Below are 27,941 nucleotides of genomic sequence, written 5' to 3'. Positions count from 1 at the left end.
AATGGGAACGGGGCGCGCGCGAAGCCGGTGGGCGAGCGCGGGAATGGTGTGGCGTGAGCCGGAGCGGGGAACGCTGATGAGGCCTTGAGGCTCGGTGGCTGGGGGGAGGTCAGAGTCTGGGTTAAGACGAAAGGGTGCGGATCGTCTTCCGGGGAGGGCGGGAAGCGCGTCGTCGCGACGGTCGCGCAGGGCGTCGGGCTCGGGATCGAGGGCAAAGTGGGGACTGCGCGCGCCGAGTACGTACACGTTGAATGACCGGGCGCGGGATCGAGCTGGGCGGACTTGGTGGGCAGGATGGCGGGCTGCTGGGGGACGAGGCAAAGGCGAGGCCGTTCGCGAACACACGTTCGCTTCCGGGCGGGAGCGATGGCTGGGATCGGGGCGGATCCGGCATATCACCGTACCATCCGTCGAGCATTTGCGCGGTGGCAACGGGCCCTGCAGGGTGACGGCGCGCGGGAGACATCTGCGCGGCGAGGGCGAGCGTGGCCGGTGCGCGCGCGGTGGGCGATCAGCCGCCTCCGTCAAGGTTTGCGCACAGTACCGCGCGGCCGGGGACGAACAGACCGATTTGGGGACGGCGCGCGCGGAGAGGCCAAACGGGTGCGCGAGATACGGCGCTGGGGATGACGTCGCCGGAAGCTGCACCAGCTGGGCCAAGAGCCCGATCAGACCACCCCGGGCGCCGGCCCAGCTGCCGTAAGCCCGTTGGACGCCGCCTCCGCCCGCCTTCCCTCCCCCGGCGCTCCCCGGCCCGCCCTCGCCCCCCCCGCCCCTCCCGCCCTCTTAATCCCCGTCGCCCTCCCACTCCCCACCCCCGCCCCCGCCCCGATGCCGTCCCTCCTCACCCTCCCCGACGACGTCCTCGCCGAGATCTTCTTCCGTCTCGCCCTCGTCGACCTCCTCGGGCCCCCCCGCCACATCGTCCCCTTCCTCCAGTCCTGCCGCGCCCTCCACCGCCTCCTCTCCCTCGACTCCAACCTCTACCTCTACGCCCACATCTTCCGCGCAAAGTTCGACTACCGCGCTCCCGCCCGCCGTCTCTCCGACCGCGCCACCCACGCCGCCGCCCTCGCCCGCCAGCTCGTCCGCGCATGCCGCACCCTCTCCTGGTTTCGCCGCGCCGACCTCGACGGCCCCCGCGCCGTCCAACACCTCTGCCGCGCCTTCACCATGTACTCCGAGAACGACGGCCGCAACGCCGCTCAACTCGCCTGGGCGGGCGTCCCTGACTTTGCAGAGCGGTACGTCCTCGACCGCCTCTGGGCCCACCGCGAGTCCACCTCGGGCTGGCCCGTCGAGAGCCGCGAGAACGCGTTCGCCCTCTGGCTCTACTGGTTCTCCCTCACCCCCGGTACGTCCCCCTTCGCCCTCGCTCCCCCGCGATCCTCATCCCCCGCGCAGAAAAACTCGCCGCCCACCCGCCCGCCCTCCGCGCCAGGCTCGCGAAGCACGTCCGGCCGTACGCCATGTACGGCTTCCGCTATCCCCCCTTCCTCGCCCCCGACAACCACTTCCGCTTCCCGCTCCCCGCCGACCCGACCACCTACCAGCACCACTCGGTCGAGACCCCCCACGGCTTCTACCCCCTCTACCGCGAGCCCGAGTACCTCACCCACGAGTTCACCCACTTTGGCGACCGCGTCCGCATCGCCGAGCCCCCCGTCGCCCTCGCCGCCAAGCTCCTCCTCGTCGCCTTCGTCGAGAACCAGAGCTTCGAGCTCCCGCCCCCCGGCGCCCTCCCCCTCGACCGCGCCGAGGCCGAGGAGATCCAGTTCCGCGGCCCGACCATGGCCGACTTTGACGAGTACCGCACCGTCCGCGCCGCCCGCCCGCCCCCACACGGCGACTGGGACTGGCGCGCCGCCCTCCCGGACCGCGCGCAGGGCCGGGAGGAGGACGGGCGGGCGTGGACCGACCGGCTGACGAGCCTCAGCGCGCGGCAGGAGAACGACTGGGAGCGGTGGAGGGCCTGCTTCGACCCCTGGGCCCGCAGCGTCCCCCTCGGCGGCCCCAAGTTCACGCCCGGCTCTCTCTCCGGGCTCTGGGCGGGCCACCATCTCGTGAGTCCTTCTCGCCTTCTCTTCGCGCTCACGCTCACGGTGTGTAGGACCCGGACGTGGACGGGCACGCGCTTGCGGTGCACTCGTACGTGTTCGACGCGAGGCTGGAGAATCCGCCGTTCTCGGCCGCGGCCCACGCCCTCTTTTTCGACCTCCGCGAGCACCACTGCGTGTCCCCCGCCCAGCCCCTGCCGCTCTGGGAGCCGAGCGACGCGATGGACGAGGGTGCGTTGAACGCGTACTGCCCCCGCTCCTTCCCGGACGCGTACGCCGTCCAGCACACCGGGGGCGCGCGCGGCGGGCGGCGCAAGGTGCACATGCGGCGGCGGGGCATGCCGGAGGAGTGGGTGTACGAGACGTACGTGGAGGGGGAGAGGAACTCGCATGAGCCGGAGACGTGCGAGATGTGCGTGGCGAGCAGGGAGGAGGAGGAGGCCGAGGTGCGCGCGAGGGTGGCGGATATCTTGGCGGCGAGGGCGGCGGAGGGCGACGACGACGAAAACGAGGACTTGGACGTTGAACTGGACGACCACGACCACGAGATGGGCGAAGAGCAAGGCGGAGCGGCGCGCGTCGACCGCGTGCGCCGGCAGGTCCAGGACGGGCTCGACATGGACGTCGACGAGCTCATCGACGCCGTCTCGAGCGAGGACGACGAAGAGCACGAGCCAGAGGACGCGCACTCGCGCGCGGCGAGCCCGACGGACTCGGACATGGACATCGAGCGGACGTGCTCTGGGATCAAGGACATCTTCGTCACCGGCGAGGTAACGTACTTTCCTCCGTCCGCTCTCCTTTGCTGACCCGCTTTCTCTCCGGTGCGCGTCCTGACCCCTTCCTCCCTGTCTCGCCTCTTCTTCCCTCGTCATCTCCCCTACACGCTGCACGCACGCACAGACCCCGGCGCGATATGCGCAAGCCTGGCGCGCGTACGCGCTCTACGGCCGCGTCCGCCCCTGGGACGGCCTCGTCGTCCTCGTCCGGGTCCAGATCCCGCCTGCGGGCGGCGGCGCGAGCGGCAGCGCCCTCCCCACCGTCTACCGCGGGTACGTCGTCGGCGGGCGCACGCTCGTCGGCGCCTGGCGGCACGCGACCGCGAGTGCGCACACCGTCCCGCTCGAGGGCACGTTCGTCGTCTCCAAGGTCGACCGCCCGCCCGCTGCTGCTGGGGAGGGGGTCGGGGTGGGTCCGGACACAGACGCAAACCGCTGACGGGCCGGGGCGTGAGTAGTGCGGCGGCGACGGGCTGGAGAGGGTGCGGAGAAGGGCGAGGTGCGGGAGAGACAGCCGGGGTCCTCGAGGCCTCGCACGTACGCCTGGGGGGAGGGCACGTTCGTGCGCCGTCGCCCGTTGAGGGTGGCGCGCTCGATGCGGTGCGCGAGAGGACCGGGAGACGGACGGGGGCGCGAGGGGCTCGAGAGGGCCGCCCATACGTGCTTGCACACGTTGGCGTGAGTGCCCGTCTGTGGCCCTCCGGCGCGAGCGGCGTGCGCACCGGCGAGCTCCGCCGCCTTCGCCTTCGCCTTCTCGCGAGGGGCGTGCGGGGCGGCGATTACGTCCTGCGCGGGCTTCGTGCGCGCATCATGCGCCTGCGCCCGGCCTGCGCTTCGGGCTTTGCGCGCACGGTGGCAGACTGCTCTCGCGCACAGGCTCTGGACTTTGGGATCCGCGAATGAGGTGAGCGAGCGAGAGTGTACGTACGATTAGCCGCTCGAGTGCGCGATACCAGACTCTAGATACGGCTCTGTTCCCCCATCCCTCCCCACGACACCTTCCATCGACGGACGCAGACTCGGTACTCATATACGTCTCAGTACGAGCTCTCCCCGTCTCCTGCCTGCGTACCCGCGTGCCCGATATGTGAGCATTCGGACGATCCGATTCTCAAATATCCAACGAACGTCCGCTCCGCGTGCGTGTGTGCGTGCACGACCCCACCGCTAGCCACGAACGACGTCGCGGCCGTGGAAGCGAGGCACGTAAGCATGCACGTACGTACGAGGAACGAGAGACGCGAGCCCTCTGACGATGACAGCCCGTCACAGGCGCGGACGTGCGGGCGCGGATCCAGATTCCACGGGCCACGGTCTATACTTGCGTGTAAGTATATGGAGCCACTTATCGCCCGACGGTCGACGCCGCCGCGGGGCGCAAAACGTAAGACGTAATGCCGAAAGTCGTCCCTGGACGCCCCCCTCGTTTGCGTGGCGCGGGGCCGCGGCTGGATGGGATCTCTGCAAGATGGGCTGAGATCTGAGAGGGGTTGGGCGCGGTGGGAGCGCGCGTACGTGCGGTGCTGACTCGGTCCGCGGGTGGGTGTGCTCACGATCCGATCGGGCTTGGTGCGGCTGGACGATGAATGGGCCATGGCATTCGACGTGCACGACGAACGGCAGATGCGGCGGGGTGGCCCCACGACGCGGGCGGGGGCGGGCGGAGGGCCGCGTGAGAGCGGTGCACAGGGCAACGGAACGGATGTGAGTCTGGTGCGCTTTGATGGGCGGTAGGATGATGGAGGGGAGAACAAGAAAGCAGAGCGGTGGTAACGGTGGGTAGAGAGCACGGTGGACGACAGCGTGGAGCGATGACGATGCATGAGTGTAGCAAGAGGCAGCGTGGACAACAAGAGAAGAGCGGTGGGTAGCGGGACGGCGAGCCGACGGAATGACATGGGGGGGCGCGTGGGGGCGGCGGGACTGAGGCCGGTGGTACATAGTGTCTTTGGATGGTGGACGGACGGGATGCGTGCAAGATATGTACGTGCGATGGTATATGTTATGTACGAGTGCGGGACGTGGAATGTTAAGTAGAGGCGCGGTCATGCGGATGCGGCCGCCGGAGGCGGCGATTGATCTGAGGCTCGACGGTTGCGACGGACGAAGAGCGAGCGCGAGATGGTCATGAACGTGAAGCCAGCGACGATGCAGACCTGCGTGGGAGCCATCCGTGAGAACGAGCAAAGACGGGCATGGGAAGACGGACGTACGCCGGCGAAGACGAGCGCAGTCCACCAGACCAGAGAGCGTCCGCCGTCCGCATCGAGCAGCGCGCCGAAGATGGGGGTGCCGACGAGCATAGAGAGCCCGACGAGCGAAAACGCGAGGCCCATACGCACGCTGCAGACAAATACGTAAGCGGAGACGTAAGGAACGATCGGACCAAGTGGGGCAGAAGGAAAGGAAAGACCGACGTACCCGAGCTCGCTCAGGTCGGTGCAGAGCGTTTGAAGTAAGTGTGGGATCAGGGAAACGTCTGCAGGTTCGGTGATACGCCCAGGGCGATGGGTTTCCGGTATTCATCAAAAATGAAAAGTATGAGGATCGCAACCGGGCCCCGGGGGTGGGCGGTGCAGCGCACGAGGGCGGCAATTCGATAGGTTGCCGGCGCAGTGCCGGCGCGAGCCGCGGGAGGAGTGCGCGACACAGGGACGGGACGGTGAATGGAGGGGACAAAAAAGGGAAGCGGAAGTGATGAGTGCGAGCCGTCGTCGGAGGAACGGAAGAGACGTACATGCGCCAGACGAGAAGCCGAAGAGGACGGCGACGGCGATGACGCCGGGCGTGGCCGTCGCACCGAAGAGGGCGAACACGAGTGCGGCAGAGGTGAGGATCGCAGGGAGGAGCATGGTGTAGACTCCGAAGGCGTCAGCGAGGGCGACGGGGAGCGTGCGGCCAAGCGTGCTGCCGGCGTTCAGGATCGCGAGCTGGTAAGTCGCCGGGGGGCGCAGCCAGTCAGGGGCCTCATCCTGTGCAGCAGGGTCCGAATACCGAATATATGGAGACGCACAATGTAGGTTGTCACCGTAGCGTTCACGGCGTGATCGGCGGAGAACAGCTGGAGGTAGAAGACTGGACGGAGCCATCCCGTGTAAGCGTGGAGAGGTGAAACGAGCAATGGGACTACGCACAGGGAACGAAGAGGCCGAGATTGGTGCAAAACGCGCTACGGAGTGGGTGTGAGCGTCGGAAGGTGGGCGATAGTCCGGAGGGCGGCTGCGCGCGCTCATAACGGCGAAGTTTGGACTGAAGAGAACACACGTACCCTGCAATAGACCACATGTATGCGCCATCGCGGGCAATTCGTCTGGCAGCGTCTGGGCTGAAGAGCGCGCTGAGCGGCCTGTGCTTGGGCGGCAGGCGAGTGCGCATGAGGGCGTTGGCAAGGGCGAGCAGAAAGACAATTAGCGCGCCGGCGATGCGAACGGCGTTTGCGAAACCGAGGGAGGGTAGGGTGAGCAAGTGGTTGAGGAGGATGGGAAAGACGATGCCGCCGACGGATGCGCCTGTGAGGACGATGCCGGTGGCGAGGGCGCGGCGCTTGCGAAAGTGGTGGGAGAGGATGCTGAGGGAAGGGAGGAAGAGCAAGCCGACTCCGAGGCCAGTGCCTACGGCCTGGGAGAGGAAGACCTGGGGGAAAGGAATGAAATGGGGGAAAAGGAGAGCGTTTGCGGACGACGAACCTGATAGTACTGCTGGGGCTTGGCGAGGGAGAGCATGAAGACAGAAAAGACGTGGAGGAGGGAGCCGAAGATTTGAACGTGGTGACTGCGCGCATATAGCGGTGAGGCCGGGGGAGAGAAGAAAGATGGAGATTGCGCACAAGTAGCCAGTGTCGAACGCGTAGCCGACGAAGACTGCAAGGGCATACATGAGGAAGAGCTGGAGGCTGCCTATCCAGCTGTGGAGAGGGTGTGAGACTGGAAGGGCGGGAAAGGGAAAGGGCGGGCATGGTACCTGATGCTAGAAGGGGAATGGTGGGAGAGGAACTCTCGGGTGTAGAAGTCTGTGGGCGGAAGAAGTGAGAGAAGTGTGGATCGAGCGAGAAGGGGAGCACGGACCCTGGTACACGCCGAAGGCATTGAGGTACCTGTGGGTGGTTAAATGGCTTGCAGATCGTCGGGGGCGGGGCACTCACCCAAAGGTGCAGAACTGAACCATCCATCTGGATGGAATGGGAGAGAGGGTGAGGCGAAGAGAAAAGCGGGAGATAGAGCGGACGCACGCTCCAGCGAGAGTCAGCCAGGCGATCGTACCTCCGTCTGGCGGAAGGTCTTGGGGGGGCTGAGGGGGTGGAGGGGCGGGAGCGGGTTTTTCGACGAGCTGTGCGCGGCTGATGTCGGAGAAGACGGTGCTGGTGGAGTGGTGGACGGAGGGGGAGAGACAGGGAGGGGAGGGTATCTTGAAGGGGGGAAAACGGACTGGAAGGAGAGGCGTGAGTTGGCTTGAAGGAGAGAGGGGGAGAGGGGGCTGACAGGCGGGCGGGGCGGGCATTTATCGACGGTGGGGGAGGGAGAGGAGCCGGGCGAGGGCGCAGGCGAAGACGGGGCGGGGACGTTTGCCATTTGGCTTTCAGGCCTGGCTGCCCGGCGCCTGTACGCAATGGGCCCGGTTTGATGCCCGGACGGGGCTCCCCACGCGCTCACAGGCGCTCACCCACGGCGGGGAAGAGCGCAGTGCCCGACGGCTGCATGGCCAATCACAACGCCACAATGCTCCCGATCACGTGCAAGATAAGATCACGAGAGAAAGCGCCCATCTGCCCTCGCCGGCCAACGCGTCCCCGCCGACGTCCACGACGCCGTGCTCATCACGTCCTTCGACGCCCTCCTCCTCATGTCCGCTCTCGCCCAAAGGTTGTCGCGCTCCTGCTCGCGCCACCTCTCCCCCGCCTCCCTCCGTTACTTCTCCTCCCCGCCTGCTCCCCGCCCGTCCACCTCTCGGTTGGCCCCAACACTCCCTCGCCACCGCGCTTTTCACGCCTCATCAGGTTCCTTTCCCTCCTTCTCCCGACTCTCCTCCCTTCTCATCCCCTCCCAGTCTCCGCTCATGGCGCAGTAGACCGTCCACAGCCCGGTACCGGGTTCGTCCTTCCCCATCCACCTCCCCTTCGTCTACCCTCTTACGCCCTTGCACGCGTCCCAGCATAAAAGTACACTTCAAGGACTCCAAAGGCAACCTCCTCAAGACCGTCGAGGCGAACGAGGGCGACGATCTGCTCAGCGTCGCCCATGAGTACGACATCGACCTAGAAGGTGTGTGCCACGTCCGTCCTCCTTCCATTCATTGCATATGGACTGTCCTCTCGATCGCGCACGCGTCCAGGCGCGTGTGAGGGCTCCGTCGCCTGCTCAACATGCCATGTCATCCTCGACCCCGACACGTTCGACCTCCTCCCGGAGCCCGAGGTCCGTGTCTCTCACTCCCCTCGTCCATAGCCACCCCCGTCTCACCCGCGCGCGCACGTAGGACGATGAGAACGACATGCTGGACATGGCCTTTGGCCTCACCGATACCTCCCGGCTCGGCTGTCAGGTCCACCTCACGCGCGCCATGGACGGCATGACCGCCACCCTGCCCTCCGCGACCCGCAATATGTTCGTAGACGGTCCGTGCCCTTCCTCCCTTCTCCCGCGCGCGTCCGAGTCGCTGACAGTGCCGTTCCAGGGAAGAAGCCGACGCATCACTAGCTGGCGCCGGCTTGGTTGCTACTTGCGACGCTCCGGCCACGGGCGCAGGACTACTTACTGGTACTTACTTACTTGCAGCTGCTCGCGCGACGTAATACACTACCCTTGATCACCCGCTCCCATAGGGCGTGCTCGGCCGGGGCCTTGGATGCATGATTGGCAGTGTGGGCTGCAGCGGGCAATCCGCTGGGTTGGCACGCGCGAGCGGCGGTGGGGGGCATGCTTGGAAGCGAGGCCGTGGATGGTCCCCACCGGGAATAATTAATAAGTCTTTGAGAGCGCGGATGCCATCTGGCGGAACCCGGCCCGGCGTGGTAGCGTCCCCTATCGAGGCGGATCCAAGCGACGAGTCAGCTCTCTCCCTCTCCTCCCACTCGCTCCCCGCCCTCCAGTAGCACATCTCCTCAACATCGCCTCATCGGCCGAGAGAACACGACGAACGATGAGCCTCGCCGCACTGAGCTCTAGTGACCCCGTGCAGACGGCCGCCTACCTCCGCACCCTCCCCGCCATCCGCGAGCGCTGCGCGCGCGTGCACGCCCTCGCCCAGGCCGGCAAACTCAACTACTTCGAGTACCACCCCGAGCGCGAGGCAGACGCCGTCGCGTTCTGCGTCGAGGTCATCAAGGTGCGTCCCCCGTTCTCCGGCTGCCCCTCGCGCTGCTGAGCCGTGCTGGCGCCCACTGGGGCAGGGGGGGTACGGGACGGACTTTGCGTCGGTGAGTTCGGGCGCGGTCCTCGAGGCCGATGGGAGCTTAGGTTGGGACACGACGCCCCGATAGATCCCCCCGCACGGCCGCTGCCGCACCCTCGACGCCGGCAGGCCCCGCCTCGAACCCCTCGTCGCACACTGGAAGGCGGGCCCGAACCCCCCGGACACGAAGGAGATCTGCAGGCGCCTCGTCGACCTCTGCCTCGTCTCCGTCCTCCTCGACGCCGGCGCGGGCAACGTCTGGACGTACCGCGAGAAAGAGACGGGCGCCTGCTTCTCGCGCACCGAGGGGCTCGGCGTCGCGAGCTTCGAGATGTTCGAGCAGGGGTTCTTCAGCAGCAACCCGGCGAACGCGTACCAGGCTGATGGTGAGCGCCATTCGTCCCTTCTCGTCCGGGACGGGTCTCACGCGCGCCCGGTCACTCGCAGCGGACGCGCTTGCGAAAATCACGACGGAGCGCGTCGCGGCCGCGATGCAGGTCTCGGACGCGAACCCGCTCGTCGGGCTCGAGGGCCGCGCGTCCCTCCTCGTCAACCTCGGGACCGCGCTCAAGTCCAAGCCCGAGTTCTTTGGCGCGTCCGCGCGCCCGGGCAACATCGTAGGTCCGTCGTCCGTCGTTGTCTTCTCCCATGCGCACACGCTGAATGAGCGGGCGCAGACTTCCTCGAGGGTCAGCTCGTCGACGGCCGGGCGCACGTCTTCGCGCTCTGGACCGCGCTCATCGACGGCCTCCAGGCAATCTGGCCCCCGACCCGCGCCGTCCTCGGCGGCGTCGCGCTCGGCGACGTCTGGCCGTGCGAGGCCCTCAGGAAGCACCCGAGCCCCGGCCCGGCCGAGGGCGACGAGCTCGTCCCGTTCCACAAGCTCACCGGCTGGATGACGTACAGCCTCGTCGAGCCGATCCAGAAGACGATGGGCTGGACGTTCGACGGCGTCGAGCACCTGACGGGCCTGCCCGAGTACCGGAACGGTGCGTCGGCGCCCGCGGTTCGGGGAGGGACTGGCTCTGCTGATCGGAGCGCGCGCTGCGACCCTAGGCGGGCTGCTCGTCGACACGGGCGTGCTCGCCCTCCGCCCGGGCGCGATCGAGGCCAGGTTCTTCCCGGACCCGAGCACGGGGATCCCCAAGCTCCCGCCGTCGCACCCGGCGATCGTCGAGTGGCGGGCGATGACAGTCGTCGAGCTGTAAGTGTTCTCTCTCCGTCCGCCTCGGGCATCGTCGCGGGGACGCTGATGACGGTTGGGATCGCGCAGAGACCGCCTCGCGGACCTGCTCAGGAAGGAGTTCGGGCTCGGGAGGGAGCAGCTCTCGCTCGCGCAGGTGCTCGAGAGCGCGACCTGGACCGGCGGACGGGCGATCGCGAAGGAGAGGCGGCCCGCGACTGGAGGCCCGCCCATCGAGATCGAGAGCGACGGGACGGTGTTCTGAATGGGCCAGTGGGGGACCGGTGCATGGCAAGCCTGGGGTGTGTGCGATAACGTGTGTATGTGAGCTAGTGTGCAGAAGCGAAGCGGTACTTGGCCGGCGAGGGTGCATGGGTCCTGCAGGGGTTTGAGATAGGCGAACGGCCCGTCGGAAGAGTCAAGAAAGAGATGACCTGCTAGCAGAAAATGTGGTATTCATCTGCGCCCGACAGATTACCACATATATACTAGTTGGGGGAGGCCCACAGTACTACGTTCGCGTGGAGGGACGCTTCTCGTTCCATGCATCGTCTTTGCAGTGCCCTGCGGGAGCTTCACAGACTTACGGGACGCATTACTGAGCGTTCGCAAGCTCGGCGTTTGGACGTTTCGACTTGATTATGGACCCTAGGAGTACCGTGTCTAAAGGAGAAAGCACAACACGGATGCAGGTGCAAAGAACCATGGGGGCGAGACCGTACAAACTGAAAGGAAACGAACGGCCACAAGGAACGTCGACAGAGAAAGTGAGTAGTATCTGGCGCTGAGCCACACGGCTTAGCATGCCACTAGGGTTGCAGGACAAGTTCTGAATGCGGACGTGGAGCAATCTGACACCGAAGGCAGGGAGATATCACCGGTTCAAGGGCCGGGAGAGGACGGCGTGTTTGGGGCGTTCTGTCTCCGCGCCTTCTGGTTCTGCTCAGACGCAGATCCAAGCAGATTGGCTGGCTGAGGGCTTGGGTCACTCAAGGTTCGCTCCAAGAACCTCTCTAGACATGAGGGTAACGACTCGTTAGCGATCCAGGGTACGAACGATCGCAGACGAAGACACTCACAACTTTGCGTTCGTGAAAGAAGAGCTGCAGCGAGAAAGGTATGAGACAGCGATGCGGGCGCGCGTGAGGTGCACTCACGATGACATCGCAGTCTTTAGCCGTCGGGAGGCGATGCGTGACGACGAGGACCGTGGTTTCCGCCCGCCTAACGTCGCTGCACAGTGCCTTCTGGATCCGCGTATCCGTCGCGGGGCTCGTCAGCCGGGGGCGCACAAGGATGTCACCTCGAGAGCTTGTTTCCCCGCACGAACGCCTCGCGTTGAGGCAGGGGCCCTCGCGCTTGTCGACTGACTGTGCGTTGGTGAGTGTCTGCTCGAGCTCGTCTTTTGAGTAATCGTCAAACGGGTTCATGTTGGTCGCGATCGTCCCCTCGAAGGCTCTGGAGAGCGACGGCTCTTGGAGGTGATAAACGTTGTGACTTCACCACATTCGTCCGGTGCGTTCGTGTGCGCGGAGTAAGGTACAAGACATCAAACTCGCTCACCACCAGGATAACCGTGCGGTTCAGCCAGGCACTCCTTACCAAAGCAGCTTTCCAGCACGTGAGAAACGGTCTTCGTATCGACTGAGAGAGAGAACCTGTGTGCGATGTCAAATCCTGTACGTGGAGGGAGTAGTGCATGCGATGTACATCGTCCAGAACTACAGCCTGGGAGTAGATGGGCCAGGCAAGCGACAGCCGTGCCCGCAGCGAAGTCCGTCTAATTCGAGAGCTAGAGGGCACGTAGTGGGATACCTTTTGTCCACCGCTGCACGCAAATATGCCAAATATCAGTACCGCCGATCATGGCGTTATAGGGCTGTATACGGACCTGAGTGTGATGCCCCACTCACTAACGTCCTTCCATCGCTTCGTGCCCACGTAGAGGTCTACTACCTGCATAGCGTCGTTCAACTTCTTCTCGTCGAAAGCACGCCCGAATTTAAATTTAGTGTCCAAAGTGTCGGACAGGATCTAGGGACGCTATGAGCTGTACGCTATCCCTCGCAAAGCGGGATGTAGTGCATCTCGCACAGGAGAGCAAGGATCAGGATCGCACCCGGTGGGCCCGTAGACCGTATTGACAACCCCCTTGCGGAAGGTAACGTTGATGTTGACATTCAGAACGAAGGGTTTGCACTTGCCCGCCGAAGTGATGCTGCCTCCGCTCGAAGCCACGGTGTCGGGGACAGAGAACCTCGCGTTGATGATCGTCCAGCTGAAATGTGCTCTCTTGATCGGTTATCGCACCTCAAAGGCCGCAGTGGCTTCGTGCCCTCATCGCACTGGTCAAGAAGCTTGATCTATAGGGACTGGTTAATGACGTCATGCTGCTGGTGTCTCGGTCAGAAAGCCGACCTTAGTCGGGAAGCTCTGGTTTCTGTTGAGTGAATCTGGCCTGGATGGTGAAATAATGATTTGGCATGCCGATGAAGACGGTTTATCTCGCGACGGGATCCAACTGGGGGATACCTTGTTCGTGCAAGGCGAGTTCCCGGGAGACGGTTCCGGGATGGATTCCGTCCCGCACGGAGGTGGTGTTGAGCCTGTGCAAAAATTGAACTGAATAAGTGCTGCATTCGATCTGCTCAATCGAGGGAGCGTGAAGTAGGTTGTCGCAGTTGCCAATCTTGCTGGCATATATAGATGATAGGTGACTGTCGGAGTGTGGTCATTTTCGAAACCCGCCTAAACTCCGACACCCCCCGCGGGAAACTTTCGGTGTCGTCGCTGACTCGCACTCTGTCTTCGTCCCCCACCCGGACTTCCTCTCCACGCGGCTGCAGAATGGCCAAGAAGAAGAACAAGCAGGTTCGTGGCCTCCGTTGCACTTTCTGTCTCTCCTAACGCCTGTCCAGGTCCTCCGTCCCTGGTGTTGGTACTGTGAGAGGGAGTTCGAAGATGAGAAAGGCACGTCATTCTTGTCCTCATTCCCGCTTTCCCCGCTCACCGCCTTCCAGTGCTAATGCAGCACCAGAAGGCCAAGCATTTCAAGTGCAACCTCTGTCCTCGCCGCCTCAACACCGCCGGCGGTCTCGCCGTCCATATACAGCAGGTCCATAAGCTAGAGCCCGACAAGTGAGTACATCCGCCCTCCGCCCTCTCGCTTCTCCTCACCTTTCATTCCAGCCTTCCACGCATCGAAAACGCACTTCCTGGTCGCGATGGGTACGAGGTTGAGATTTTCGGTATGGAGGGCATCCCTGCCCCCGACGTGGCCGACTACAAACGACGTAAGGAAATCGAACTCGGTCTCAACCCTGGTTCCATCAGCCAACCCCAGTCCAAGCGTCCCAAAATTGAGAATCGGCCGCTCACCGAGGAGGAGCTCAAGGCTCAGCTTGAGGCCCACAAGGCTCTCATGGGAGCATCCGAAGCCTCCAACGCCCCCACCATCCCCGACTCTGCCTCCGGTGCTGTTTACGCCGCACCCTCGCAAACTTACGCTGCCCCGCCCACCTCCGCCGTCCCCACCGCCGTCATGTCACCCCCAGGCATGCCCCCGGGCATGCCTCCAGGTGCGCCTCCCTTCATGCCCGGTGCGCCACCTCCAGGTTTCCTAGGTGGCCCGCCCTTCATGCCGTCTGGCATGTCCTTGCCGCCCGGGTAAGTTCTTGCTCGGGTCGTTAGACGTCCTTTGCTCAATTGTTGTGTGCAGCATGCAGCCGCCTCCCGGCTTTCACATGCCGCCGTTCGCAGGTTCACCTCCCCCTGGTATGATGCCACCCGGTGCGCCGCCATTTCCTCCCGGTGTAAGACCTCCATTTCCTCCTCCCTTCCTTCCTCCGGGCATGTCACTACCTCCCGGGATGCCGCCTCCCGGCTTCTCGCCGCCGCCAGGTGCGCTTGCTCCCGGTCTCCCTCTTCCTCCTCCACCCGGTGCTTCAATGTCACCTGCCCCCGCTGGGTTCCCTCCGCCGCCGGGGTTCCATGGTATGCCCATGCCCCCAGGTGCCCTTCCCACACCTCCTCACCAAGCACAAGCTCCTTCGTCGACGACCCCGGGCCCGCCGCTTACATTGCCCGACCCGTCAATGAAGCAGGTGAACCCCCCATTCAAGAAGGGCACCATCCTCAAATGGGCGGACGCCAATTTCTCTCCGGTACGTCTCTCAACTGATCACCTGCGGCTTCTTCGCTTACATCTGACATGACGCAGGAGGAGACAAGGTCACGGTCAGCCGGATACTACTATGCTGTCGCGTCGACCACTACTCCCGATGCTGCGGCTGCAGCTCCAACAGCTTATTCAGAAGGCGCGGTGCCCAACGTTTCTGCGGAGGAGATGCGTGGCAAAAAGCGAGCACGGGCGGAGGACTTTTTGTAGGTGTGCTGCTCACACCGGCGTCCGAACGGGGTTGGAGGAAGCAAGGGCCGACATTGGAGGGAAGGACCAGGGAGAGTGGATGAGCAACCAGTCCGTCCCGTCACCCGCTGCTTGTCCGTGTGGACCGTTTTGACTCATCCTTAACTTCTCGCTCCCCGGAGCGCGACCGACATAACGCGGTGCGAAGCCGTTTCTCTTCCTCTATGATACTTGCATCTCGTATAGCTCGAACTACGTGGCATGTGCGGTCTGTCGTCTCTTTCTGTCATGTCGTTCTATCGTATGTATGAAAAGGTTCGTGTATGGACTTGGGCTGGAGGCTACTCACTTCCCTGACCGATCGAACATCGCCGGCGGCATTCGATAGCAAGAACTGGGCCCATCGCATGTCTGTCTCTCCTCCCGTATGCGAGTGTGCGAGCTGATATGAGGACTTTGCAGTGCGAACTCGAGGACGATGACACTAATCATGAGAAGGGAGAACCCCGCACAGAGACAATGGGAGCTGGGTATATACGTGTGACCGACTTGTCGAGCAGCACTACGAGTAGTCTAATGAATCATTCCATGTTCCGCCTTGGGTGCCTGTGAGGCTGTTCCTCGACGAGTCGACCTGGACGTCGTAAGGTAGTCCCGGCGCAAACACGACACCATAAGGAAAAGGATGCGCGTGGGATTAGGTATTAAAGCTGTTCCAATATCGATATGCCTTTCTCGCGTGGGAGCGCGAGTACTACTGGGGCCGCGTGTTTAGTTTTAAATGAAGCAGGCCACGGCGCCTAACGCCCTCGCGCACCACGCGCGACGGGCAGCGCGAGTCCGAGCGCACCGCCGCGAGCACCGCACACATGTGGCGATATCTATAAGTGCGCCGCAGACTCCTCGCGCATGAGCCTGGCGAGGTGGGGCAACAGCATGATCACCGGATAGACACATCCATTGTGGAATGGCCTCTCCACCTGGTGCAAGGGCACTTATGCCCTACGTTCAAGTCCTGACGGAAGTTTGGACGTGAGCCCTCGCGCGCGAGCACAAGCCTATGCGCACGGGGGTGCACACGGAGACATCGCCGCGTGCGAGCAGTGCTCGCGGCGGTGCGCGGACTCGCGCTCGCGCTGCCCGTCGTGCGGTGGTGCGCGAGGGCGCTACGCGCTGGCCTGCTCCAAAACTAAACGCGACCCCACTCGCGCTCCTGCGCGAGAACGGCCTAACGATATTGGAAGAGCTGTAGAAGTCCAGTTTGCGCCACAGCATTCGGCAACAGTATTTGCCTGCGTTCCTGTAGGTACCATGGAAATTGACTTACCTATACTCCTTCTCATGCAGAACTATCTCCTCTCTGAACGTTCACATTTTTGCACTTCTGCTTTACGGAATATATGAATTACATCTTGTTTCACAACTTCCGTAGAACGCTTTAACGGATAAAGTGCACCCTGAGTATCCTATCGATTTACATTGTGCTCCCTGTGCCAAACGGCCCCGGCGTCAGACGAGCGTGACGGCGCCAAGGTCACCTGACGTAGTCGTGTTTGCGCCGGGACTACCTTACCGTTACACGGGCACGTGCCTTACAACTCCTGAGCGCCCAAGCCACAAACGCGTTTCCTTCACACAACCACCACCCCTCTCTCGACCGCGATGCCGCTCATCCGCATCGAGCTCTGCGACTTCAAGTCGTACCGTGGTCACCAGGTCATCGGGCCCTTTCGCAACTTTACCTCTATCATCGGGCCCAATGGTGCCGGCAAGTCCAACCTTATGGACGCCATCTCCTTCGTCCTTGGCGTCAAGTCCGCGCAGCTCCGCTCCAGCCAGCTCAAGGACCTCGTCTACCGCGGCCGTCGCCTCGCCCGCAACCCCGACGGCGAAGACGCCGGGCCGACCAACGAAGAGGACGACGACGACGAGGGGGAAGGCGAGGGCGAGGGAACCGCGAAGAAAGCATGGGTGCTAGCCGTGTACGAGGACGAGGACAAGAAGTTTTGGAAGTTCCAGCGCACGTACGTCCCCTCGACCCCATCTCTGCTCATTCCGCCCCACCGACCGCGGACCGGACCGCGCGCAGGATATCGACGACGGGCGCGTCCGAGTACAAGCTCAACAACCGCACGGTCACCTACGGGACGTACAACGACGCGCTCATCCGCCACAACATCCTCGTCAAGGCCAAGAACTTCCTCGTCTTCCAGGGCGACGTCGAAGCCGTAGCGGGCCAGTCCCCGAAAGAGCTCGCCAGGCTAGTCGACCAGATCTCGGGCTCGCTCGAGCTCGCGCCCGAATACGAGAAGGCGAAGACGGCGCTCGAGCGCGCAACGGAGAATGCGACGTTCAACTTCACGAAGCGGCGCGGGATCACGGGCGAGATCCGGCAGTACAAGGAGCAGAAGGGCGAAGCGGAGCGGTTCGAGGCGTTGGGGCGCGACAGGGACCGGCTCGTGCTCCGCCGGATACTGTGCAAGTTGTACGGGATCCAAAAGGCACTCGACGAGCATGCGCAGGCGATCCGGGACCAGAATCGCACGCTGGCCGGGCTCAGGCGGGAGCAACGCGACCATGAGAAGGCGCTCGAGGCGGCGAGGGCGGACCAGGCGAAGACGCGGGGTGTGGTCATGCAGAAGGAGAAGAGGATCAAGAAAGCGGAGAAGGCGCTCGAGGTCAAGGTCAGTGCTCTTGTTGCGCATCGGTGACCGTCGCCCTAAGCGGCTCGCAGCGCCCGGACCTGGTGCGCATCGAGGCGCAGCTCAAGCATGCGGGGCGCAAGAAGGAGAAGGCGGACGAAGAGGTTGCCAAGCTTGCGCACGTCGAGGGCGAGCAGAAACGCAAGCTGCAGTCGCTCGAGGCAGACCTTACCACCGTCACGAAGGCTGCAGACCAAGCCCAAGGTGCGTGCTCGATCTTCTGCGCGAGAATTTCCGGCTTATAGCCAGTCTAGAGGCCCAACGACGAGCCGCACAGAGCAACCTTTCCCTAAGCGAAGAGTCTCTGGAAGAGTACAGGAGACTGTGAGTGCAAACACATTGCAGATGTCTTCCCGCCCCTGAATGTATGCGCTTCCCAGTAAGGCGTCTACGAGCATCCTCGCGGTCGACGAGAGGCAGTCACTCGAGACCCTCGCTCGTGACGAGAAGACATCCGCCCGCGCCCTCGCCCAATTGAAGGACAAGCTCGAGCAATTAACGGAGCGGCGGGGAAAACTTGCAGAAGAGGAGCAGTCCTACACCCAGAAGCGGACTGAGGTGAGCGCCGTCACGGCGATGAAAGAACATGTTCTCACCACAAAGTACAGCTTGAGGCCAGAGCCGCCGAGCTCTCGTCAGACTTGAAACGCGTCAAACAGGAGCACGACAACCAGGAGTCCGAGAAGGCTCGCATTACGCAGCTCGAGAAAGAGGCGAACGAGAAGCTTGCCGACGTCTACGAGAAGCTCACCCAGGCTGGTGTCGACCGGAACGAGACCGCGCGTGAGACCCGGCAACGCGAGACTCTCGCCAACCTCCAGCGGATCTTCCCTGGGGTCCGTGGGCGCATCGTCGACCTCTGCAAACCGACGCAACGCAAGTACGAGACCGCCGTCGCAGTCGTCCTCGGGCGGGACATCGACTCCATCGTTGTCGACGAGGAGAAGACGGCGATTGACTGCATCGAGTACATGCGGAACCAACGTGCGGGGCACGCGACCTTCATCCCGCTCGACACGATCCAGGTCAAGGGCGTGAACGACAAGTACCGGGCGTTCGTCAAGGGCGCGCGGCTCGCGGTCGACGTGATCACGTACGACCCCGCGGTCGAGCGGGCCATGCACCACGCTTGCGGGAACGCGCTCGTTTGCGATTCGATGGAGGTGGCACGGTATGTATGCTACGAGAAGGGACAGGAAGTCAAAGGTGAGTGATACCGTATGCTTTAAGGCTTACCATGGCTGATGGGGGTTTTAGCCGTCACCCTCGAGGGCACGATCATCCACAAGAGTGGTCTCATCACTGGAGGCAAGAGTACGATGGCCAGCGGGAAGAAGTGGGACGACAAAGACGTGCAAGGTATGTTCCTCGCAACGGCGAGCGTGAATTGTACGTGTTGAGCGGGATACAGGTCTCCAACGTGTTCGTGACAGCCTGATGGCACAACTCCTCGAGCTGAGCAAGGCGAAGCCTCGAGGAAAAGACAGTGATGTGCTCATTTCCGAGATCATGCGTCTCGAGTCCTCTCTTAATGTTGTCCGTGACGATCTGGTGAGCTTCGAGCGCGTATAGGCGCCAGTTGTTGGGCTCAATGAGACGGCTGCAGGGCGCGTGCAAGGCCAAGCTGAACGGAGTTAAAGACGAGCTCAAGCATCTCGATCGGGAGATCCGCCAAGTCCAGCCCGAGCTCCGCAAGGTTCGTCACGCGCGCGACCACCCCGAGTGTCCCTAATACTCGCCATGCTCTCTGTAGGCCCAGTCAGCGTACGACAACGTGAAGGGCAAAGTCGACGCGCTCGCGACTGTAATCAACGCTGCCGAAGACGATGTTTTCGCCAACTTTTGCGAGCGCATTGGCGTGGCCAACATCCGCGAGTACGAAGCACGACAGCTTAAGCTCGCGCAGGCTGAGAGCGAGGCTCGCCTCCAGTTCGACACGCAGATCGCGCGTCTTACGCACGCGTGCGTCGTCGCTGTTCTCTTCTTTGCTGCCTTCCCGGCACTGACTTGCCTTACGTAGCATTCGGTTCCAGCGGGAGCAGCTGGAGGTTACGCAGGAGCGGATCAAGACGTATCGCGACATCATCACGGCCGAGACGGGTAACCTCGAACAGCTCGAGCGGGAGCGCGACGAGGCGCAGGCGGAAATCACGGAGGCGGAGGAGGCTATACAGATTCTCCAGGACGAGCTGAAAGAAACTCACGAAGAGCTCGAGGATAAGACGAAGAAGGTTGAGGATGCGAAGAAGGTCACCGGTCGCTCAGCGAAGGTGCTTGACCAGGCGATCAAAGAGATCGCGATCCATGTGAGTCTCGATGGCGCACATCTCCATCGATCGCGAGCTAATCAGGCTTGCAGAACGACGAGATCGAGAAACTTGGGCTCGAGCGGTCTGCGATATACCGCAAGTGCCGACTCGACGAGATTTCGCTACCCTTGGAGGCGGGTAGCTTGAAAAACGTCTCGATGGAGGAGGTACGCTACGACCGCTTCATCAATGCAGATTTTGACTGACCATGCCGTTTAGAACCTCCGCGAGGAAGTGACTATGGACGTGGACGAAGACGAGCAGGGTACGCAACGCGTAAAGCGGGTCCCCGACTACGGCATCGAGGTCAACTTCAGCCGGCTTCCCGAAAACGACCGCGAAGGTGACCCGGCGGAGGTGCTGAAGGAGCTCGACGAGAAGATTGCGTCGATCAATGCGGATATTGAGCAGATGGCGCCCAACCTGAAGGCCATCGACCGACTGGATGACGTGGAGGCGAAGCTTATTGAGACCGAGAAGGAGGCGGACAAGGCACGCAAGGACTCCAAGTCCGCGCGTGACCAGTTCAATGAGATCAAGCGAAGACGGTGAGCGTTCCTCTGACATGGAAAGGAGCACAGGCTCATCCGAGTGCAGGTGCGAACTGTTCAATAAGGCGTACAACCACATATCGGAGCGCATCGACCAGGTGTACAAAGATCTCACGAAGGGCAAGATGGCGCCAACGGGAGGCGTTGCGTACCTGACGTTGGAGGACAGCGAGGTGCGTAGTGGCGATTGTGGCCGGTATCGGTGAACTGACGCGGTCTTGCAGGAGCCGTACACCGCGGGGATCAAGTACCACGCGATGCCGCCGATGAAGCGATTCCGCGACATGGAGCAGCTCTCCGGGGCGAGAAGACGATCGCTGCCCTCGCGTTGCTCTTCGCGATCCACAGGTGCCGTAGCTTCACTCTTCGATGCCGACTTTCATTGACACGAGCCTTCTGCAGCTACCAGCCGTCGCCGTTCTTCGTGCTGGACGAGGTCGATGCAGCGCTTGACAACACAAACGTTGCGAAGATCGCGACCTACATCCGTTTGCACTCTTCCGCGACCTTCCAGTTCATCGTGATCAGTCTGAAGGGCTCGCTGTACGAGCGCAGCAACTCCCTCGTCGGCATTCACCGCGACCAGGACGTCAACAGCTCGCGGACGTTGACGCTTGATGTGAGTTGCGCTTCTTCGCGCGCGCGGAGGTTGCTGATGGGGCCCGGGTCTACAGCTGACCCAATACGACGACTGAGGGAGGAGGCGTGGCAGATCGTTATGACCCGATTGGGTTCTCCCTTGTGCTTTCGTACGTCGTCTGGCTATCGCATGTTCTCCTCGTTTTTCTACTGCAGTATTCCTATTGTACGCGTATACATTAAATCGTCTGTTGTATGGATATTATACCGACGTGCCACCCTGTGGTAACCTGTCTACAGCTCGTCGCGAAGTGGTCGAGGTGCTCGCGCACGGTCATTTGTTCGACCTTGTCGTTTCACTTCGACCAGGACAGAGCAGTAAACGACACGGGTGGCGCCGTCCGTGCCTTACTGAGCAGATACATGCCCGGACGAGAGTCAGTCTGGAAACTCAAGTCAATGCCTGTCGATTGAAGAGAGTTCGTACCATTGATGCCCCTCAGTCTTCGCTCTTGACCGACCTTATCGCCTTCGCGCGAGCACTTCTTGGATCGCGACCGTCCTCGCCCGCTTGAAGTTGGTCCGTCACCACCAGTGCCACGCCTCCGCCCTTTCGGCCAGAAGAAGAGAAAGTGCACAGAGAGCAACACATAACTTGACGTTGCATCTATGAGCGCCATGAGCGCGCTCAGCGAGAGGCGGGACCGTGCCCAAGCGTTCACTAGTCGGAAACGAGCCCCAAGGCACAGTGTTCGACGAGCCTGATAGCTCCCTCGACGACGCGCAGTGTACGCATGCTCCCCGTGTTTGCGTGACCAACGGCTCTCTCATGAGTCTTTCATGTTTCCCACAGCAATCACCAGGGTTGTAATGCACACAGCGTGTGTGGAGCAGCCACGTAAGTGATCCGAAAGCAAAAGCAATAACAATATCTACTGCACAAGGGGCGCAACGCGAAGGCGGAGCATCTAGAGCTAGTGATGGCGCAACTCGCGTCCGAGGCGGAGTGTAAGTACGAAGGCGACGAGGGCCGAAAGTCCAGCGAGCCTGGTCACCCGCCAACTGTCAGCCCCCGGCACACACGGGATCGCGAAGGCAGAAGGGGGACAGACCTGTATATGATGACGTATGAATTTGCCGAAGCCGTGGGCAACGGTCCCTCGCGAACGACGAGCGCGGGGGCTGCAGTACTGTTGGCGGAGGGGGTCGCGGAATCTGCGGGAGCGCCCGAGGTCGGGTCGAGGAGGGCGAAGGTCACGGACGCGATACCGGTCATGATGAACTGTGGGATGACAACGAAGATGTTGTGGATGCCGATGATGATCCCCACTTTCGAGGCGAGGCCTGACGGTGGTTTCGTCACCTCCTCCTCTGCGGCGCTGTGCATGTCGACGTGGCTCGTCCGCGCCGCGCCATTGTGCATAAAGAGGCTACGTGAAGTGCGGTCGCGCGAGGAAGTGCGTCGATGCGGCTTCATGAGATCGCCGTCGTTCGAGTCCATGGAGTCGTTGGATGAGAAGGAGCACACGTCTCCTTCTTGAGCGCTCGGTGGCAGGCGTGGCTGGTCGGGGGTCGGCTGCAGCTCGTCTTCGTCTTCGTCTTCGTCTTCATCGTTGCCGACAAGAAATTGGCGTTCGTCGTCGTCGCCCCCGAAATTGACGGAACGCCGGGTGCGCGTGTCGTTCAACACTATGGCGTGGCCCTCTTCACCCGGTACTTGCTCCGTGAGGATGGCTTCGGCGAGCTACGATGGGTAGATTAATCAGATGTTTGATTGGCTGGGACCGCGGTGTCACATACGAGGGAGAATGGAGCCCATTGAGTGACAGCCCAAGAGAATCCTGTCAGTGTCGTGAAGAACGTCGCGCCCGCGACGCTTGAGTAAAAACTACGGCGCAACGTAAGCTTGAAGGAAGGTGAGGTGTAAAGGGGACAACACACAAGGTGGCGAGCATACAGAGGGAGAAAACGAGATGACTCGCCGCCCAAAGGGTCGATAGGCTGACTTTGAGACGTTCATACAGCGCAAGCAAGTTGCTCTTGGGGGAGCCCGCCAACTTGCGCTCCAAAAGCCGCCTGGATCGTGCTGACTCGGCGACGACTAAGGGTAGAAGGATGTTGCCAGCGAAAGTGACGAGTGAGGAGTAGAAGAGGGCACGTGTACCAAGGCGTGTCGCTTCATCGTTGAGCTCCGGGTCGCCAGATGGGAGGACTGATGTGCGTTTGTGGAGGTCCCCAATGAACGCTGAGGTGTAGAAGAGGACAGGGAACCACCCTACCCAGGAACTTGGATGCAGATCGAGGTCAGTTTCGTCGCCGACGAGGGAGCCGAGAATGGCGGCAGGCTCACAAGAATTGGATCATGCACTACAATGAATCCGTCAATCTCTGAAGCGAAGAGAGGTGCAAGAAACATACTATCTGCCGGATAACCGGGGGGAGGGAAAACGCGTGCCCCCAGAGGTCGCGGAGTTCCTTGAGGAAACTTTTGTCATTCCGCCTGTTGTGCTGGTCAGCATTCTGGGGGAAGGAGTTACAACGAGCGGGCAACCTTGTGGCAATGACGACTTTCTCTTTGGTGCAGATGGCGGTAATCGCGTGCGTGAACACTAGGAGGATGGCGCCGACAGCGGCAAGAACTTGAATCTCGTTGCTGCCGAAAAAGGGAAATACGGCAGTCATGTCGACGTTGCCGCTGCGGGAAGAATGAAAGGATGTACGGTGGACGATTATGCGAAGACGAACATAAAGTACCCGGCGACACTTCCGAAGCCGAGCATACGGGCGGCCCATGCGTTCGCATCGGCTTGCTCGACGGGTGGGAGGGTGTCGACTATCAGGGCGCGGTCCACAGCTTGAACTGCGGCGGGAGGTGAGAACTGGACGAGACGGGGGCGAGAGGGTTTTACCAGCGTTGATGGAAAAGTCCATGGTGAATAGGGCGAAGATGGCGAGCCAGATGGTTAATGTATCATTCTGCATAGGGCTGGTTGAGTTCGGACGGCGGTGAAAGGGACTTGACGAGGCTTACAGCAAGTGTGTTTAGTGCGGTGAATATTGAGGCGAAGGAGCGGGTGAAGCCAAGGAGGAGGAGGGCGAAGGTGCAGATGATGCAGCCGACGACCATGTATGGTCTCCGGCGTCCGAAGCGCGATTTGGAGTTGTCGGCCATGACGCCTGGAGAAGGATGAGGGAGAGAGAGATGGGCAGACACATGGTGAGCGTACCGATGAGCGGCTGGACGACGAGGCCGGAGACGGGGCCGGCGAGGAAGACCATGGCCACGGTGGCCTTGGAGAGCCCGAGGGAGAGCAAGTAGGGCGTGCCTTGTGGCGGGGGACGACTGAGGACGGCTGCAGGCGGGGAAGAGGACGCGGGACGCACCGTACGACATCTCGACCGACCAGAAGACCTGGACACCGAGCAGGCCGATGGTGATAGCGGGCAGCTGTGCCCAGCGAGGACCGAGGATCCTGGCGACACCTGCGAGATGGGCGCCGTGGAGGCCGCCCTCCTCAGCCCCTGGCAGGCTGGAGAAGCCTCCTGTCATGGATCGCGAGCAGAGCGGGGATGTAAGTATGCGCGGGCAGGGGAGGGACGCGCGGGATGCGGACGCGGGGATGTCGCGGGGAACGAGAGCGGGGAGGAGAGGGACGGGGCCGACAGCGCTCGCCTCGCGCAGCGCGTCGCAGACGCGTCGGGCGCCGGCGATGACGAGGGGTGCGCGGGGGCGGGGTGGACGGCTGGCACTCCGCGCGCCTCACATTAGGCCGACCCCTCATTCGCGGGTTTGCTGCCCTCAACGCCCCCATGCTCGCCCGCACCTGTCGCACGACAAGAGCGCGGTTTACTCGCCCTCTGCACACCACCCTCGCCCGCAGGCGCGAGCCCTTCGACCCCGCCGCCGTCGAGCGCGCCTCCGATGACGTCGACGTCTGCATTGTTGGCGGTGGCCCCGCCGGCCTCAGCGCCGCCATCCGCCTCAAGCAGCTCGAGCAGGAGAAAGGACACGAGATCCGCGTCGTCGTTCTCGAGAAGGGCTCCGAAGTCGGTGCGCATACACCTACCTTTCTCTCCGTCCTGCCCGCCTCATCCCGCCCCAGGCTCCCACATCCTCTCCGGTGCCGTCCTCGAGCCCCGCGCTCTCAACGAGCTCCTCCCCGACTGGACCTCCCGCGATGACCACCCTCTCACCCAACCCACCACCTCCACCTCCATGCGCTTCATGACAAAAAATGCGTCTATTCGCATCCCTCAACCCCCTGTCATGGCCAAGATGGGCACCTACGTCGTCTCCCTCTCCAGGGTCACCGCCTGGCTCGGCTCCATCGCCGAGCAGATGGGCGTCGAGGTCTACCCGGGCTTCGCCGGAGCCGGTCTCGTCTACAGCGACGACGGCCGCAGCATCCTCGGCGTGCGCACCAACGAGGTCGGTCTCGACCGCCACTTCCGCATGAAGGACTCCTTTGAGCCCGGCATGGAGTTCCGCGCCCGCGTCACCCTCCTCGCAGAGGGCGCCCACGGCTCCCTCTCCAAGGAAGCCATTCGCCGCTTCAAGCTTCGCGAGGGACGCGACCCTCAGACCTACGGCCTCGGTCTCAAGGAGGTCTGGCGCCTCGACCCCAGCAAGCATGAGCCCGGTAAGGTCGTCCACACCATGGGCTGGCCCCTCGACTTCCGGACGTACGGAGGAGGATGGGCGTACCACATGGCCGACGGTCTCGTCACCCTGGGCATTGTCGTTGGTCTCGACTACGGAAACCCGTACCTCAGCCCCTACCGCGAGCTCCAGGTACGTTCGCCCCAGTGTCTTGCGCATGCGTCTCGCCTCATCGCTGCTAGCGCATGAAACATCATCCCTACTTCCGCGATCTGCTCTCAGGCGACTCCACTCGTCTAGCGTACGGCGCGCGCGTCATTAACGAAGGCGGCTGGCAGTCTATGCCTAAGCTCAATTTCCCCGGAGGTGCCCTCATCGGCTGCTCCGCCGGCTTCGTCAACGTCGCCAAGATCAAAGGCACCCACAACGCCATGAAGAGCGGCACGCTCGCCGCCGAGGCCGCCTTCGACGCCCTCGCGTCCCAGCCGGAGGAAGACAAGCCCACCGACATGAGCGCATACGACACCGCACTCCAGAACAGCTGGGTCCGCGACGACCTCTACGAGGTCCGCAATGTCCGCCCGAGCTTCCAGACGCCCCTCGGCATGTTCGGCGGCGTCGCGTACTCTGGTCTCGACACGCTCCTCCTCCGCGGCCGGACACCGTGGACGTTCCGGAACAAGACCGGGCTCAGCGACGCTGCGCACACCAGGCCCGCGCGGGATTGCGAGCCGATCCAGTACCCGCCGTTTGAGGCCCCGCTCTCCACCGACCTACTCACCAGCGTCGCGCTCACTGGCACCAATCACGCCGAGGACCAGCCCGTGCACCTGCGTGTCCGGCAGTACGACGAGGCCTCGCAGCACGCTGGCGCGAAAAGCGCACAGAAAGCGGGGGGCCTCGCGACAGAGTCTTTCCGGGAGGACGCCGCGGCGCGACGGGAGCATGTCAGGGTCAACGTGGGTGAGTACGCGGGGTTACTCGGGCGCGGGTGCCCGGCGCAGGTGTACGAGTACGTCGAGGACGAGGGCGCGGACGCGGCGGACGGCCAGGAGGTGGACCAGGTCGGCTGGGAGGGGCGGCGGCTTGTCATCAACTCGCAGAACTGCATCCACTGCAAGTTCTGCGACGTCAAGGTGCCGACGCAGGACATCACCTGGACCGTGCCCGAAGGTGGCGGCGGACCGAAGTACAGTGAGTGGGGTTGCGTCGCTGTGCAGTCGAGCAATCTGACATTTTCGTTGCAGCTATCACATAGATTACTTGTGGTTTTGATGAAAAAAACTAGTCCGGCGAGTATGAGAACCGGTCAACGAACGCCATCTGCAGTGTCGACAGTGAGTGGCGGTTCGAGCTGAACCTTCTTGACCTCCCGACCGACCTGGAGAAACACATGGAATGGCTTCCTGGGCTCATACCCCCGCTCGCGCGGCACCTCCGGCGTCGCCCGCCCGTTCATAATCACGCTCGACCCCGACATCAGTAAAAGCGCCGGGAACTTAGGCCCTTGCGGCGCTTGTGGACCTTGCCCAAGGTGCTCAAGGGCCGCAAGGGCCTAAGTTCGCAGATGCAGCTCAGACTCGTAGAGCGGCCGAAAGTTGGCCAATGTTTACTATGCAAATCACAACATGCAATAGTGGCAAGTTTCACTATAAGGAGCATGCTGCCGTGCTCGTGCGCTGATGTATCTACATCAGGAAAACCTTAACAAGCTAATTAGCTCTAGGCTAGCTAGCACTAGCACTATCGACTTAGCTATTCACACTAGCACACTATGAACAGCTAGTCATACCATTTGTTCACCTCTCACAACTATGTAGCTAGTCATTCTGCTGCCACAGCTAGTGGATCTAAATCAAATCTATTTGTACTGGGTCTGAATTAATGTCTAGCTACTTGTTGTGCACATCTCCTGCCCCATCTACATGGTCTTCATGTGCTGGGGCGCCTCAGCACCTGGCCAGGTCATGGTGAGCACCTCGTGGCGAGCCATGGCAAGTGTGCAGAGTGCACCAGGCATGTAGATGCGCTCGATGCCGTCACCCACGCCGTCGGGTGCGATCATGTGCTGGGGCTTCACAGGGGCATCTGCACGGTACCACTGTGATGAACTCTGAGTAAGGCAGGGAACCGACTGTAAGCACACGAAGAGGAGCGATCCTCAGTCAGTGATAGAAAGACTGTATTGAGAGCATAAGTAGTACCTGTAAGCACACGAAGAGGAGCGACTACAGATACAGTAAGCATATGTGTAAGGAGCGCATAGAAGTGTAGGTACTTACTCCTCAGTCAGTGATAGAAAGACTGAAGAGCAGTGCGAGCCAGAGTCCTCCTTATATCTATCTCAGGAGCTGCATACGTAAGCGAATGATGGAGGACATGATGGCGCAGAGAACAGACCGGACAGAAGATGGATACAATGCTGTAC

At 62.3% G+C, this 27,941-nt stretch overlaps 8 protein-coding genes across 8 annotated transcripts; 5 read left to right on the top strand and 3 right to left on the bottom strand.

Moving 5' to 3' along the window:
• Nucleotides 1-831: 831 nt before the first annotated feature.
• On the top strand, nucleotides 832-3,275 carry BXZ73DRAFT_92656 (uncharacterized protein; the record flags this gene model as incomplete). The annotated part of the gene is made up of 4 exons (XM_048026439.1): nucleotides 832-1,354; nucleotides 1,405-2,063; nucleotides 2,111-2,830; nucleotides 2,961-3,275. 4 exons carry the CDS (start codon nucleotides 832-834, stop codon nucleotides 3,273-3,275), a joined length of 2,217 nt encoding a protein of 738 aa, XP_047872821.1.
• A 1,606-nt stretch (nucleotides 3,276-4,881) lies between these two features.
• BXZ73DRAFT_54483 (MFS general substrate transporter) lies at nucleotides 4,882-7,333 on the bottom strand (the record flags this gene model as incomplete). Its single annotated transcript, XM_048021174.1, has 13 exons — nucleotides 4,882-4,992; nucleotides 5,050-5,179; nucleotides 5,258-5,315; nucleotides 5,574-5,766; nucleotides 5,850-5,911; nucleotides 5,971-6,005; nucleotides 6,105-6,469; nucleotides 6,523-6,607; nucleotides 6,663-6,740; nucleotides 6,797-6,845; nucleotides 6,901-6,929; nucleotides 6,978-7,004; nucleotides 7,065-7,333. 13 exons carry the CDS (start codon nucleotides 7,331-7,333, stop codon nucleotides 4,882-4,884), a joined length of 1,491 nt encoding a protein of 496 aa, XP_047872820.1.
• Nucleotides 7,334-7,675: 342 nt separating this feature from the next.
• BXZ73DRAFT_106283 (ferredoxin) lies at nucleotides 7,676-8,529 on the top strand (the record flags this gene model as incomplete). Its single annotated transcript, XM_048016579.1, has 6 exons — nucleotides 7,676-7,829; nucleotides 7,880-7,922; nucleotides 7,985-8,094; nucleotides 8,165-8,247; nucleotides 8,309-8,447; nucleotides 8,507-8,529. The coding sequence occupies 6 exons, from the start codon at nucleotides 7,676-7,678 to the stop codon at nucleotides 8,527-8,529; spliced, it is 552 nt and encodes a 183-aa protein (XP_047872819.1).
• A 442-nt stretch (nucleotides 8,530-8,971) lies between these two features.
• Nucleotides 8,972-10,671, top strand: BXZ73DRAFT_54494 (DUF1688-domain-containing protein; the record flags this gene model as incomplete). Its single annotated transcript, XM_048021176.1, has 7 exons — nucleotides 8,972-9,157; nucleotides 9,222-9,248; nucleotides 9,312-9,609; nucleotides 9,671-9,844; nucleotides 9,901-10,212; nucleotides 10,280-10,427; nucleotides 10,497-10,671. 7 exons carry the CDS (start codon nucleotides 8,972-8,974, stop codon nucleotides 10,669-10,671), a joined length of 1,320 nt encoding a protein of 439 aa, XP_047872818.1.
• A 724-nt stretch (nucleotides 10,672-11,395) lies between these two features.
• Nucleotides 11,396-11,836, bottom strand: BXZ73DRAFT_106281 (uncharacterized protein; the record flags this gene model as incomplete). The annotated part of the gene is made up of 3 exons (XM_048016578.1): nucleotides 11,396-11,419; nucleotides 11,486-11,509; nucleotides 11,564-11,836. The coding sequence occupies 3 exons, from the start codon at nucleotides 11,834-11,836 to the stop codon at nucleotides 11,396-11,398; spliced, it is 321 nt and encodes a 106-aa protein (XP_047872817.1).
• Nucleotides 11,837-13,419: 1,583 nt separating this feature from the next.
• On the top strand, nucleotides 13,420-13,842 carry BXZ73DRAFT_27434 (uncharacterized protein; the record flags this gene model as incomplete). The annotated part of the gene is made up of 2 exons (XM_048017747.1): nucleotides 13,420-13,544; nucleotides 13,596-13,842. Coding segments are annotated over 2 exons (372 nt in total), but the record flags the coding sequence as incomplete, so codon positions are not given.
• Nucleotides 13,843-21,887: 8,045 nt separating this feature from the next.
• On the bottom strand, nucleotides 21,888-24,463 carry BXZ73DRAFT_106278 (MFS general substrate transporter; the record flags this gene model as incomplete). Its single annotated transcript, XM_048016577.1, has 12 exons — nucleotides 21,888-21,960; nucleotides 22,026-22,657; nucleotides 22,714-22,801; nucleotides 22,855-23,199; nucleotides 23,264-23,280; nucleotides 23,332-23,413; nucleotides 23,465-23,608; nucleotides 23,659-23,773; nucleotides 23,823-23,889; nucleotides 23,945-24,090; nucleotides 24,141-24,239; nucleotides 24,298-24,463. The coding sequence occupies 12 exons, from the start codon at nucleotides 24,461-24,463 to the stop codon at nucleotides 21,888-21,890; spliced, it is 1,974 nt and encodes a 657-aa protein (XP_047872815.1).
• A 260-nt stretch (nucleotides 24,464-24,723) lies between these two features.
• On the top strand, nucleotides 24,724-26,771 carry BXZ73DRAFT_106277 (FAD/NAD-P-binding domain-containing protein; the record flags this gene model as incomplete). Its single annotated transcript, XM_048016576.1, has 4 exons — nucleotides 24,724-24,964; nucleotides 25,017-25,705; nucleotides 25,756-26,707; nucleotides 26,761-26,771. The coding sequence occupies 4 exons, from the start codon at nucleotides 24,724-24,726 to the stop codon at nucleotides 26,769-26,771; spliced, it is 1,893 nt and encodes a 630-aa protein (XP_047872814.1).
• Between the last annotated feature and the right edge of the window lie 1,170 nt (nucleotides 26,772-27,941).

The sequence above is a fragment of the Epithele typhae genome (assembly GCF_022376455.1).
Source record: "Epithele typhae strain CBS 203.58 chromosome Unknown BXZ73scaffold_80, whole genome shotgun sequence".
Taxonomy (NCBI): Eukaryota; Fungi; Basidiomycota; class Agaricomycetes; order Polyporales; family Epitheliaceae; genus Epithele; species Epithele typhae.
The sequence above is the reverse complement of the archived record's forward strand: the minus strand, read 5'-3'. Positions and strand labels throughout refer to the sequence as shown.